This window comes from Neopelma chrysocephalum, unplaced genomic scaffold (assembly GCF_003984885.1).
Source record: "Neopelma chrysocephalum unplaced genomic scaffold, ASM398488v2 Primary Assembly neopelma1_44, whole genome shotgun sequence".
Lineage (NCBI taxonomy): Eukaryota > Metazoa > Chordata > Aves > Passeriformes > Pipridae > Neopelma > Neopelma chrysocephalum.
The window spans coordinates 24,910,263-24,922,607 of NW_020897703.1; the positions used below are offsets into that span (position 1 = coordinate 24,910,263).

At 40.0% G+C, this 12,345-nt stretch overlaps 1 protein-coding gene across 2 annotated transcripts in view; it reads left to right on the forward strand.

Annotated features, from left to right (window-relative positions):
• KALRN (kalirin RhoGEF kinase) overlaps nucleotides 1-12,345 on the forward strand; it is a 512,316-nt gene that overhangs the window by 221,861 nt on the left and 278,110 nt on the right. For both annotated transcript variants that reach the window (XM_027679018.1, XM_027679019.1), the window contains exon 7: nucleotides 7,052-7,174. In XM_027679018.1, the coding sequence (XP_027534819.1) occupies nucleotides 7,052-7,174 (123 nt within the window). The remainder of the gene's footprint in view (nucleotides 1-7,051; nucleotides 7,175-12,345) is intronic.

The window sequence follows — 12,345 nt, forward strand, 5'->3', positions numbered from 1 at the left end:
GTTTTCTGGGTAAATGTCCTGATTCTTCAGACTGTTGGCATTTCTCATGTGCTCCTTCATGGAGATGTTGCACTTCTGTTGGCCTTTCCCAGATGTACAGGTGACCTAGACACTGGTTCCAATTAAACTGCAGTTCTGATTCTAGTCTGGATGCAATAGGGGACTTTCTTGATTGTCTTTTCTAAAGATAGCTCACATGCAAATCTTTCCTGGATCAGGCCCTTGCATGTCAGTGTAAGACAGTGTATGTGCCACAAATCTGTTGCACAGTATTATTTTTTGTTCAAATACTGGCTAAATTCAATTGCAAAGGATGTAAGAAATATGTCTTCATTTTTGTTTAATTGAATTGCTGTGAATACTTGAACTCCCTTAATGAGATAGGAATAGACCTTGTAGCTGGAAACTTTGTAAACCTCAAGAGAGGGACTCTGGCAGTTACTGTTCTACGTGTGTTATTATTTTGTTTATATTGTGGAAACATATGAAAACGAGCTTGCTTAGCTGTAGATGTTCTCAGAGTGGAACTTTCCACTTTCTGTTGTAGATTACTTAGTTTAACACTGGCTGGACAGTTTTGAAAATCCAAAATGCACATGGACTCTTATATGGACCTCTCTTTAATAAGCAATATATGCTTATCTCCAACCTTTCCCAACCTGTGGATCATGGATATTAAATGCCAATTTAGTAGTTGGTAAAGGTATTTGCTAAAGCAGATTTATGGTTTGAGGACTCCAATTTGCTATAGCACTTGCTTTGAACAATTGTATGGGGTCCACAAATTGGGAGAGACTGAAAAGCACTAATCTAATAGGGATTTAATCTGGCAAGACATTTTTTTAGATTACCAGTATTTTTCTCCTTGTTAGCAGCATGTGGAGGCATAGTGGGAGAATGCATTTATGCCCGGTGCATTACGTGTGAGACTACCAGGAGTTTATTTCAAGACCCTGCCTCATATTTTTCCTAAGTGCTCTTGAACTTGCTCTTATTTGGAACATCACCCAAGTTATTCTTTTCAGAGCAAATCCGGTAAACAGTACTGGTCTTTGATACTGTTTACGCAGGAGGCTTCCAAGAGAAAGATGATAAGTACTGGTGATCCAGTACTTGTTACTCTTTCATTTTTGTATCGTTTTTTCTGAAGTTGATACCAGAAGCAAAGGTTATCGTACATGATTTCAACTGGAGTATTTCCAGCAAAAAGAAATCAACATTCCACAAAATGCTACTAGGACCTTAGTTGAGATTGAAAGTTGAGATTAAAACAAGTGCAGAGAGAGGCTGTGTATCTTAAGATGAGTTAAAAGCACTGGGCTCTAGTAAAACAAACAGCAGGAGAGACAATGAACCTGCCCCAGTCCACACTGGAAAAGGTTAAACACCTGGGAGAAGAACTTTCTTAACTTGAAGGAAAATGTTAGCGTAAGAGTAAATGTGTATAAACTGGACATGAGTCTTATTTAGGTCAGAGAGTGTATGATGAGTTCAGTAATGAGCAGAAAGTTTCTGGAACTGCTTCTCATAGGAGGAGCTGAGCTGAAGCACTTCACTAGTTTTCAGGTGGAGCTTCATCCCTTTATGAAAGGAAATTTTATACTGTGGTTAGCTGCCAAAAGCAGTGATTGGACTTGATCTGTATGTCCCTTTGGGACCCTTTTCTTTCTATGTATCCCATATTGTTCTTCGAGACGGTGTGGTTATAATGGTTATCATTCTGCCCTTAATTAACCGTATGAGTTTGATATTTATGGTTCAGAACTTACAGAGAAGATGATTTGCTACAAGCTGGTTCATAATTAATTCCAGCCCTCGTACAGTGTTCAATAGATTTGGGATTTATTATTTTCAGCATGTATAAACAATTTCATTAATGAATATATTCAGTTCACTGGCTGCCAAAGCCATGAAGGCTCTAATCCTCCCATCAATACCACTTGGCATAGGGTGTGCTGCCAGCTCTGTGCTGGGCACATCATCCTGTGGTGCTTTGCACCACTGTTCCAGAATCCAGTGCTAATGCTTCTCAGCAAGCTCTGACAAAAGCCAGAGAGCAGAGGTTTTTATCTGAATGATGTTATAAATCTCTTTTTATCTGAGGTAGGGCTGGACTGTGCACAGGCTGCATACATGCTGTTCCATATCCGTGTTTCTTCTCTGTTCTCAAACAGCTGTTCTCACCCTGTACTCACTAGCCTGCCAGATGTTACAAATCCAGGGAAAGCATGGAGTCACATTCTCCCTCAGCAGGACTTATTCATGACCAGCTTGAGACCTGCTGTTTGGTCTAACGCTTAACCTGGATTTTCTAGTAACTTATCAACTATGATGACAAAACATGAGGTTAAGAACTCATTGTTGCCAGCAGGACTGATGCTGGAGATGTGGTCTGATACCCTGATCTCAAGTGAAGTGGCCTCAAGACCACATGTATAATAATTACTGGTGCATATATGATCACTAATGACAGTGAGGCTTCTCAAAGCACTGGGCAGAGACCCTTCGGATAATTCTGACTCTCTCATAAAAGTCTAATTTCCTTAATTAAATGTAGCACTTAACATTCTTCAGCATATGCATTCAATTTCCTTTATGTGTTGTTTGAAATGGGACTACAAGAGATAATCACATTGAAAGATGATCTTCTGTTTTAAGTGTGCTTAACTCCTCTCCCCAGCATCTTGGTCACTGGAAAACTCTGAATGACGTAGCTGGTCTCCAGATTATCTACAGCAGTGTGGAGAAGTGCTAGGCTGGGAGACACTGAGGACATTTGGTTCATGTGTTTTTAGTGATATAATGTCCAATCTTAGTTATTTTGTGCTGCTGTTTGGTGAGAATTCATGAATGCAGGAATGATTAGAAGGCTTACGAGAAGAATTAAGTCACTGGCAGTCATCATAACTCCAGCTAAGAAGTAAGTCATAGGAATAATGAAAGATCCAATAATTTTATGATAATCGCTTGGCTAGGTTTGCTAAGACAGTCTTTTTCATGGATGGTATGAGATCAATTGATACAGTGCTGTGTAGCAATGTTAGAACGACACAGGAAATCTCAGTTTGCTGAGACACTGTATCTGTTTAAGCTGATCTCACAGAGCACATTTGCCAAACTTTGATATTTACTGTGTTAAAAACTCACTCCTTTGACAGGGATACTAACTTGTCAAAGGATCTTGAATGTTTTTTCAGGAGCCCAGATTAGCCCCTTGAAACTGGGGCAGTCCTCCCAGGGTTGAGTGAAACAGCAATTGTTGGGTCGTTGCCATGTTCACATCCGTAATGGTGTGCTTTAATTAAACAAACTAGGCAGCACACTCACTTCAGGAACACAGGAAGCATCAGAGTTTCTCATGTGGAAAACAAGTTTAACCTGAAAGCTTTCAAGAAATATTGCTAGTAATGTGAGCCAGGCCAGACAATGTTGACAGACCTTCATATTGATACCTCCTGACCACACACGGCAAACCTGCTGCAAACTCTCACAGCAGCATCACAAGTCATCTGACATCTGGTATTTTCAGTGCCTCAACTTTGAGTCATATTATTATGAGAAATTTTTTTGAAGTCCATTTTTGACTTTATGGTCAAAGAAAAGAGTTTGAAAACATAATCCATTAGATCTCAAAAGCAAATAAGACCCCATTTTTAAGTATTTATTTATTTAAATACCACAATTGTTAAGGAAATTTCATGACCTGTGGGACTGTGTAATACTTACTGTTTCCATGCATCTTTGATTAGGAGGGTGAAAATACAAAGTATTCCATGATGCCAGACTCCCAATACTCTCTTCTGGTTACTTGGGAAAATGTCTATAGTTAAGTAAGCATTAAGCAGAAATGCTTGAGAAGTCTCTGAAGGAACCAGCCCTGGAAACAAAATCAGTGTGGATACAAATCCAAGTGGTACTGAGCTCAGGCTGTGCTGTTTTGAGGGTCAATTTGGCACTTCTACACAGCATGGGACTGTGTTATGCCAAGGTACCAGTTCATCTGGAACTTCTTTGTGTATCTCAGACACACTGTTGCATTGCTTAAGGTTGGCATGTCTGCAGTCTTGAAAAGCCCTGGCTGCTGTGTAAAGCAAGACTGTTTGTAAATACTGCTTGTTATTCATTAAGACTCAGGAGCAATGCATGTTTTTACAGAGCAAAGTCATCATTAACCCTACTTTTGACTGTACTGAATCTGCATCTTTTTTACTCCGCACTTGTTCTGAGACGTCTTGCTTGATTTTCTCCCAGCTCCAAACCACATGAAATGCAAACCTCTTCATTCTCTGGGCATTTGTGTGAGATGTGAGAGAGTCAGGGCAAGACTCCAGATCATATTGATAGGGGATAATTTGCTACAGGCATAGGCCAGCTGAAACCAAAATAATTTTTTATGAATAATATCATAGAAAGATTCAAAGACTAAACTGAAATTGAGTCTCTTTCAAAATCTGTTATTGGCCATGGATAGAAGTTTAAAAACCATATTGTTTTAAAGGTTGTACAGATTTCATCATCAAAGTCTGTTGCTCAGTGTTGCTCAAAATTCTTGAAGGACATCCTTTAAACTGTTGTTGTGTATTTCGGTTGATTAAAAAAAAAGACAAAAAAAGATTAATCATCTCCTAAAGTTCCTTTCTTTTTCCTCATAGTTTACTATTTTATATTAAAAGGCAGAAGCATGGTTTAACTTACGCTGGATTCTCATCCAACAATATGTGTGTAGATTAGATGGAGGAAATGCTCCCTATCCACAGAACAATAGATTACTTGTTTAAATTACGTGTCTTAAAAAGATCCTTATTCAGCTTTACTGAGCATAAAATATTAAATTTACTGTTTATTTTTAGTGGATTGCTGCCAGTTTTCTTCTCCCTGAATGTCTTTAGATTGTTTAAAACATTAAAAAATGTTCACATCAAACATATATCTACTTACAAGAAATCTCTGTTGATCTCTCAGCAGAGATGTAAAATTTTGTTGTTGGGACATGAACTTTGCTGTTATGGAACTTTCCTTTCTTTATTAGCTTTATGGCTTTTCTCTTCTTTTTTTTTTCCTCTAAGACTGCAAGTGTGGCAAATTATTTTATGCTAATGTTGCTTATTAAATCTTCATAAAGTGAGAAAAAGGAATCCAATGAGAAAGCTTTAGATGTCTCTTCAGGTGTACTAGGTTGTTTTGTTCTGTTTAATTGGCAGTAATGTTTGAAACCCTTGACCTCATCCTTGCAAAAATGTTGTTAGTTATGTTTCCCGAAAAAATGGTGATAGGGCTGATCAGCTCCATAGGTACAAATGAGAAATTAATTGTTTCATTGATATCACTTTGGACTTGCATCTTTGTAACCTGAACCAAAATTGGTCTTTAGGACTATTCATCAACACAAAATACAAGGTAGTGCAGACTCTGTAGCTGCAAATGTATTTTCATAAATAAAAGGTTAAAAAGTCAGGCATATGTGACAGATTTTTGGGACCAGGTTAGTGTAGCATGTCTGGTGACACTTGCAATGTTTATTTGCCTTCCATTGAAAGGGATATTCAATATTATCTTTGCAAATCCCCTGCACAAAGCAGTGCACTCCAGTGCTGAATGGAGTGCTCAGCATGAAATGTTGCTTTTACTGCAGGAGTCGTAGGTGCCCCATACAGGGCCTTTTCTCTCCTCTCGGGAGCACCATCTCTACAGGGAACGGGGCACTGACCCTGAGCAACTACAGCAACATACCGTGCCTGAGCAGTGGGCTCTGAGTGTTCTTCAGCTGTCACAGGGCAAAAGTTGTTATTCAGGGCTAAAGAACAAACCAGCTCTTTACTGGAGGACATGCAGCTGTTACAGCAAGGATCTGGACTCATTCTGTGACCATAAGGTGGTTACTTAGAAGCTGCATCACTGCCTTTTGACTCTAAACCACTTTCTCTAACACCAAGGCCTGTACTCACCTGAGCTCTGCTGCCTCTATAATTAGCTTTTCTTTTCTTATAAGGGATTAATGACTTAGGGTTTCATTTGTTTATTTTTTTATTATGAACGAGTCCTTATTAATGGACAGTCCCCTACCTTGCTGGGATGGAAATGAGGGAACGTGCTTTGAAGAGATTCTGCAACAAAAATATTTGCAGAAAAGAAGAAATCTGAGATTGTATTTGCCTGCAGAACTGTAGTCAGGAGTAAAGAATGAAAGGCTCTCACTTTAAATGCATTTAGTCTCTAATACAACACAAACCACCAAAACATAAACGCACTATCTCCCTGACTTTTGACAGCTTATAATGAATGAACGTGCTGCAGATTGAAATGTCGCATTAATGTGCTTCAAAATAAGGAGTGAGTTCTGTCAGCTTTATTCAATATATTTCTGTCTGTGTCTGAAGTACAGAACAATCCATTTTGCTTGGAAATACATTTGGAAGTGGAAGAAGTTGAAATGTGTGTTCTTTATAGATATTAATATAATACATTTTTTTCCTTTTTCTCTCTTCATTCCCAAAAATAATAAGTGGAAGATAGACTAGGTTATGGCTTTGGAATTGCAAAGACCTGGGAAATATAAGTGTAGGAAGTCAACTGGCTATTTGAATGTAACATTTGGAAACTTTATGTACAGACAAAAAAGAAAGGGGGTTGAGAAAATTGCATCCTTAATGTTTATGGAATTTTTTTGGTCCATTTGGGGATTAAAGGTACTTTATGAACTGCTAGATCTTTGGTCAGTGAAGCAATCCCTGATTATAGTTTACTTATAGGAAAAGACTATGGGATCAGCTTTCTAAGGAACATGCTTTATGAATGTTTTTCTGGGCCTGTCATTCTGTTAATAATGAAATATGATGATAACTTCAATGCTTCCATTGCTTGATGACAGTTTATTTTAATGAGGAGCATAGATGAGGTGATTTTGTCTGTGTTGCATATACATCTATGAGCATATACATATATGCATATACATATATTATGAGACATAACAGGATTTTTATATTTTGCACTGTCTCTCATTGTTTCCATTCTTGTCTAACTTTTTTTTCCCTTTATCTTATGTAACTTGTAGATGTTCGACTGGATCAGCCACAACAAAGAGTTGTTCCTGCAGAGTCACACGGAGATCGGTGTGAGCTACCAACATGCCCTCGACCTCCAGACCCAACACAACCACTTTGCCATGAATTCCATGGTGAGTTGAGAGCACGATGTGAACAACACATGAGTGAGTAAAGGGCCCGCACAGGGGGCCACCTCCAGTTCAGAGAGCACCGTGGAACTGTGAAAGGTGAAGTCAGGAAGGTCAGGCTGGGCTGTGGCAGCAGCCCTCATTCTGCAAACAGTGTTGCTCTGTCCACCCAAACGCTGATACATGATTATTTCCTTGATGTAAGTTCAGCACAGTTCCGTGGAGTTAGTTTACATTTTGGGGAGAAAATACAATATTTTTTAAGCTTTGACATTTCTTTGATGGGAAATTATTGAAAGCTATAGGTGGCACCTTAATAATTTATGTTTCTACACCCCTACCCTGCCAAGGTACTTTTTAGAACCTTGAAAAAGAGACAATAATCAAGCTGTCAATTGTGGCCACAGTAGGATTTTGCCTTTTTCAATTATTAATCAGGCAGAATTTCTGAATGCAACTAAATTTACCTTTTTTCTTTAAAAAAAAATCATCATTATACGTTTATAAGTGCTTTCCTCATTTTCTTATTCCTTCCAGGCATAAGGTGTTTCTTCTGGAAACTTTCAGCACAGAAATGAGGACAGAGTGTATTGATGTTTTGATTGTTGCAGTGGGTTAGAAAGATGCATGTATACCCCCTGCTGCAATTGCACAGTGCAGAGATAAGCCCTCTCTGAGCGCTCTCTGTCAAGTACCCCAAAGCTTGCCCTGAGTAAATCAGCTCCTACAGGTGAACCTGCTCATGCTCTGCATGGTCAGGCTACAGCTGCAGGGGCTGAGACCTCAAAGGTGGTGGTTGATGTTAAAGTTGAAGGTATAAGTCACTGGAGAGCCACACTTGCTGTGCTGCTGAAGGACAGGGTACTGGAGAGCAGTTGTCTGAAATGTGAAAAAGGGGTCCTGGCTGCCTGAGGCTGTTAAAACCACACAGGCTTTCTTATTGTTCAGGCATTAAGCCTGATATTCCAGCCAAATTCCAGCTTGAATTCCACCCCACATTTGCACCTAGCTGGCTATTCTCCACTTAAAGCACTGTGCCCCACTAGGGCTTTGCATAACAGTGGGAGATGAATAAATGTTTATAATGCCTATTAATGTATTTATTGTGATTATATCTGAAAGAAGCACTGAAAACCAGGCTCTAGGCACTGATTGTTAAGCTCGCCCTCACAGTGCCATCTAGCAAAATACGGGATAGCACTGCCTCCATACAGCACTTGCTGCTCTCAGAGTCCTAACAAATAAATGTGTCCTGGAGGTTAGTGCATTAAAATTCATTTGGCTTATGAAAGATGCAAAGTTGGTCATAATTCTTCAGAAAACACCAATAAACAGTCAAGCCATGGAATTTTCCTTTATTCTTTTTTTGCGGTACTGGGTGGTATTATTTTCTTAAAATAGCTGGAAATTAAGCTTGGAAAGGGATCATTGCTATTAATAGAAAATTAACATTCTTCTTCCATCTGTCCCCAAGTACAGTAAGAGATGATGCCCAATTCTGCCCTATTTAATGGGACTGAAACATACGGGGGAATCCCAAAATGTAACAAACATGCAAACACTATGTGTATTCTTAGATAATCCTATGTTCTTAGATATTCCTATAGGAATATAAATCAAAGAGAGCAGTACAGCTGTATGTCATTTTTTATATGCTTTTTTTTTTAGCTCGACCTGGAATCCCCTCTGATGATGGGGTGATGTCTTCTGTTTGGTTTTGGATCAACATCAATTCATACAGAGAACAGGAACAGTTTATTGAACTTAAATTTCCATTTTAAAATTTCTTGTGATACGCTTTCTCAGTAGGAACTTTTTTAAAAAATTGCTCAACAGATTTCAGTTGTCAAAGAGAGATTAGATAATGGGTTGTGGTATTGTTACCTCAGTGTGGCAAAGTCAGGTTAAAAAAGACTACAGAAATATTTCAGGATACAGAAGCAACTCAGGCCTATATTTTTCTTTTTTTTTTCCTTCCTTTTTTCCACCCAATCTAAATGAGACCTCCATGGTATTTTTTGGCAATATCAGAGCTTTACTCAGTGATTGAAATTCCTCACAATGAAACAGGTTTTTAAAAACTTTCCCTGTCGCTGAAAGGCCTGTATTTGGGCTATGCTTCTGCACAACATTTCCAGAGGGTATTTCAATGCCGGGGTTACACAGGCTGGCACGTGAGGTGAGTTTTACAGCCTTGTCATGGTTTCAGTAAGGCCCAAAATCCAATTCCTATTCCTAGCCCCCCACCCACATCTCAACCCCATGTGAGATGGGTTTTCCAGACAAAAACACGAGACTCAATATGGGGGAAGGAATATATTAGAAAGACTATACACATAAATAAATACTATAATACATTACAAACAATCTTAACTCTATATCTATCTCTACCATGACAATAATATTTACAATGGGCCAAATCTCTTCTCTCTCTAAATAAAAGTCCAGGAGAGAAGAAGAAGAAAAGACCCCTTCCAGTCTGTCAGCAGCAGGTCTTTCTCTCTCTCTAGGCAGTAGGCTTTCTGTGTCTTCTCTTCTAGGCAGCAGTAGTAGTTGCTGGCTCTCTGCCAGCACACACGAGGGAGGTCTTCCAAGCCTCTCTTGGCCCCCGTCTTCAAACAGGGGGTCTTTCCATGGGCTGCGTAACCCCAGACACGGCCGCTACACCATGGTCATATCACGAAGCACCGGGGTCTTCGTGACGGTCTGGTATCCTCAGGGGAAATCAAGCCCCTGTGCAGAGCTCCCATGCTCTGCCTCAAAGATGGCTGCCAGCTTCTTTGAAGCTGGAGCAGGGGGGGCCAAGGTCACCCCCCACACACACACATTCCTTCGGCCGTCCTGGCTTATCTCTCAGGAGGCCATGAGCTTCCTAGCTCCTCTCAGCAGTGCATACTGCACTTTAGGACTCCTCTCAGTCCACCACCCCCTCCTCTTTCTCGGAGGGGTCTCTAGTGAGTTTGGAGGTTTTGGTTTGTCCAGTTCTTACCCTCCGAAACTCTCTTCCTGCTGCTGGCTCGGGTCTCTTGTCTTGTTGCTACTTTTCCTTCTCCTCAGACACCTCTGTGTCTGTCTTAGCTGCATACCGGCTTCTGCTGCTTCTTATCTGCTTGGCCTTCTGCCACTGCTCCGGTACGCTGCTGTCTCCGCTGCTGCTCCCAGCGTCTCCCACTGCTCCTACCGGGGAGAAACTCCCCCAGCTTCTCAGCCACAGGCACTCAGTCCAGTCTCAACACCATTCCGAGTCCCTGCAGCCCCCCAACCGGGGCTGGGGGGGGGCAAAGCCCCCTAAGGGGCCGGAGCCCCTTCTCCTCGTGGCCTCTACAACATGGCCACCTCTTCTTCCCAAAGTACTACTGCTTCTTTTTCCGGTCTCCAGAGATATGTTTATATTTTGCAGGAGCACTGATTGGTCAAGCCCCAAGGGTCACCACCCCCTGGGGGTTACCACTTTCTTAGTTTCAGGGGGAAAACCTGGTTCAAACCACTACAAGCCTGAAGAGTGGAATTAAACAGGGCTCTGGAATTAACCACAGCCATTGTCCTGCAGAAGGCTGGGCATCCTATTTTTGAAATAGCTGATGTGGGGATGTATCAAACTGAAAGGATATTTGGAAAATAGTGGGAAATGTAATAACCTTAAGCTGCAGCTACTTGAACTAACCTGAAGCTGCTGCTCTTATGTCAGCAGTGATGTACCTTTTTTTAGACAGAGAAGATTCTTTGCTAGAAAAATGTGGAGTCCCAGTGTCTCAGCAAGTCAGCATTGTGAACATGAGGGTGTTGGCATGCAGGAGACATCACTTTGCTGCATTAGGGTGTTGAGCTGCATACTAGTCACTCCACAGGTGGTAAAGCATGCAGGAAGAATGAGAGGATTCTGAAACTAAAGCAACCCTTTCCTGTCTTATTTTTATGGCGACATCTTAGTTCACTTATTCATGGTGCTGTTTGATTTCTGTTGGAAAATGACTAGCACATATTATTTGGTGATATTTATATTTCAGTAAGAGTAGCAGGTTTAGGCCACTGTTACACTTAGGTGCTGTACACTTTCAGAGGAAGAAATGGTCTTTGCCTTGCTGTCGGTTCCCAGAGGCTCTGCTCCTACAATACTGATATACATAAAATACTTTTGCATATCGAGAATATTCTTGCATTGTTACCCACTGATAAATATGTGTGAAGTTAAGGATTAGGATCAGGTTACATAATGTAAAAGGTGTTAGAGAGGAAGCTGTAGTGCTGGTGAATTTACTATTGGTTATGTACTCATTGGTGTTTATAGTCCAGTATTTCTCAATCTCTTCATGTAACACTTGGCTGCAAAAACAAAATGACAGGAATCCTTAACCAGTTTCTTTACCAGAGAAAGGGGATAATGATACCCTTAGATTTGTTTGCAGTCCCAGGTAGAGTACTGTGACCCACACAAGTCTGAAAACTTAAGATTCTAGTGAGTTTTAATAAGATAAACCAAACATTTAATTAATATCAGATTTATATCTGATGAGTCTTTCAGCTCTCTCATGCTAATTACAAAATTCAGATATTTCTCTTTTTTTAAACTTTTTTTGGTTTTGGGGCTTGAGGTTGTTTATGGCTCATGGGGCTTTTTTGTCAATACATTAAAGTCAGTATTGAGAGAGGAGGAGGACAAAGTAGCTAAGGGTGGCTGTATGTTTTGCAGGGAAAACCCCTACAAACTTCAGTGGAAGTTGGATCTAATATTGGATTTCTAAGGTGTTTTGTTTTGATTGTGTTTGTTGTTGTTGTTTTTTCTTTACAATGTGCCTAGTGTCCTTTAAGCCTGGCATAACTAATAATAGTTAAAATATTGTCTTCAGTTCCTCTAGAAAATACACACTCCAAATGTTTATTGGGTCATGCCTTTTGTCGCATGATCTTCCCGTACATCTCTATAGGCATGCTGTGACCAAAGCTCCTGCTTGGAAAAACAATTTGTTGCTCTGTTTGTTACAATAATAATTCTTTCTTTTAAATGATCAATGTGGGATGTGGGGAAATCATATATTTGAGGTAATAAACTGTAGTGTGTTATTTTTCTTTCAAATAAGGACCATAGATTATTTTTTTTCCCTATGATTCAAGGCAGTGCTTGTTTTCACTTCAGTTTCAAAATAAATTATGTTAGTCTTTATCACAGCTGTATA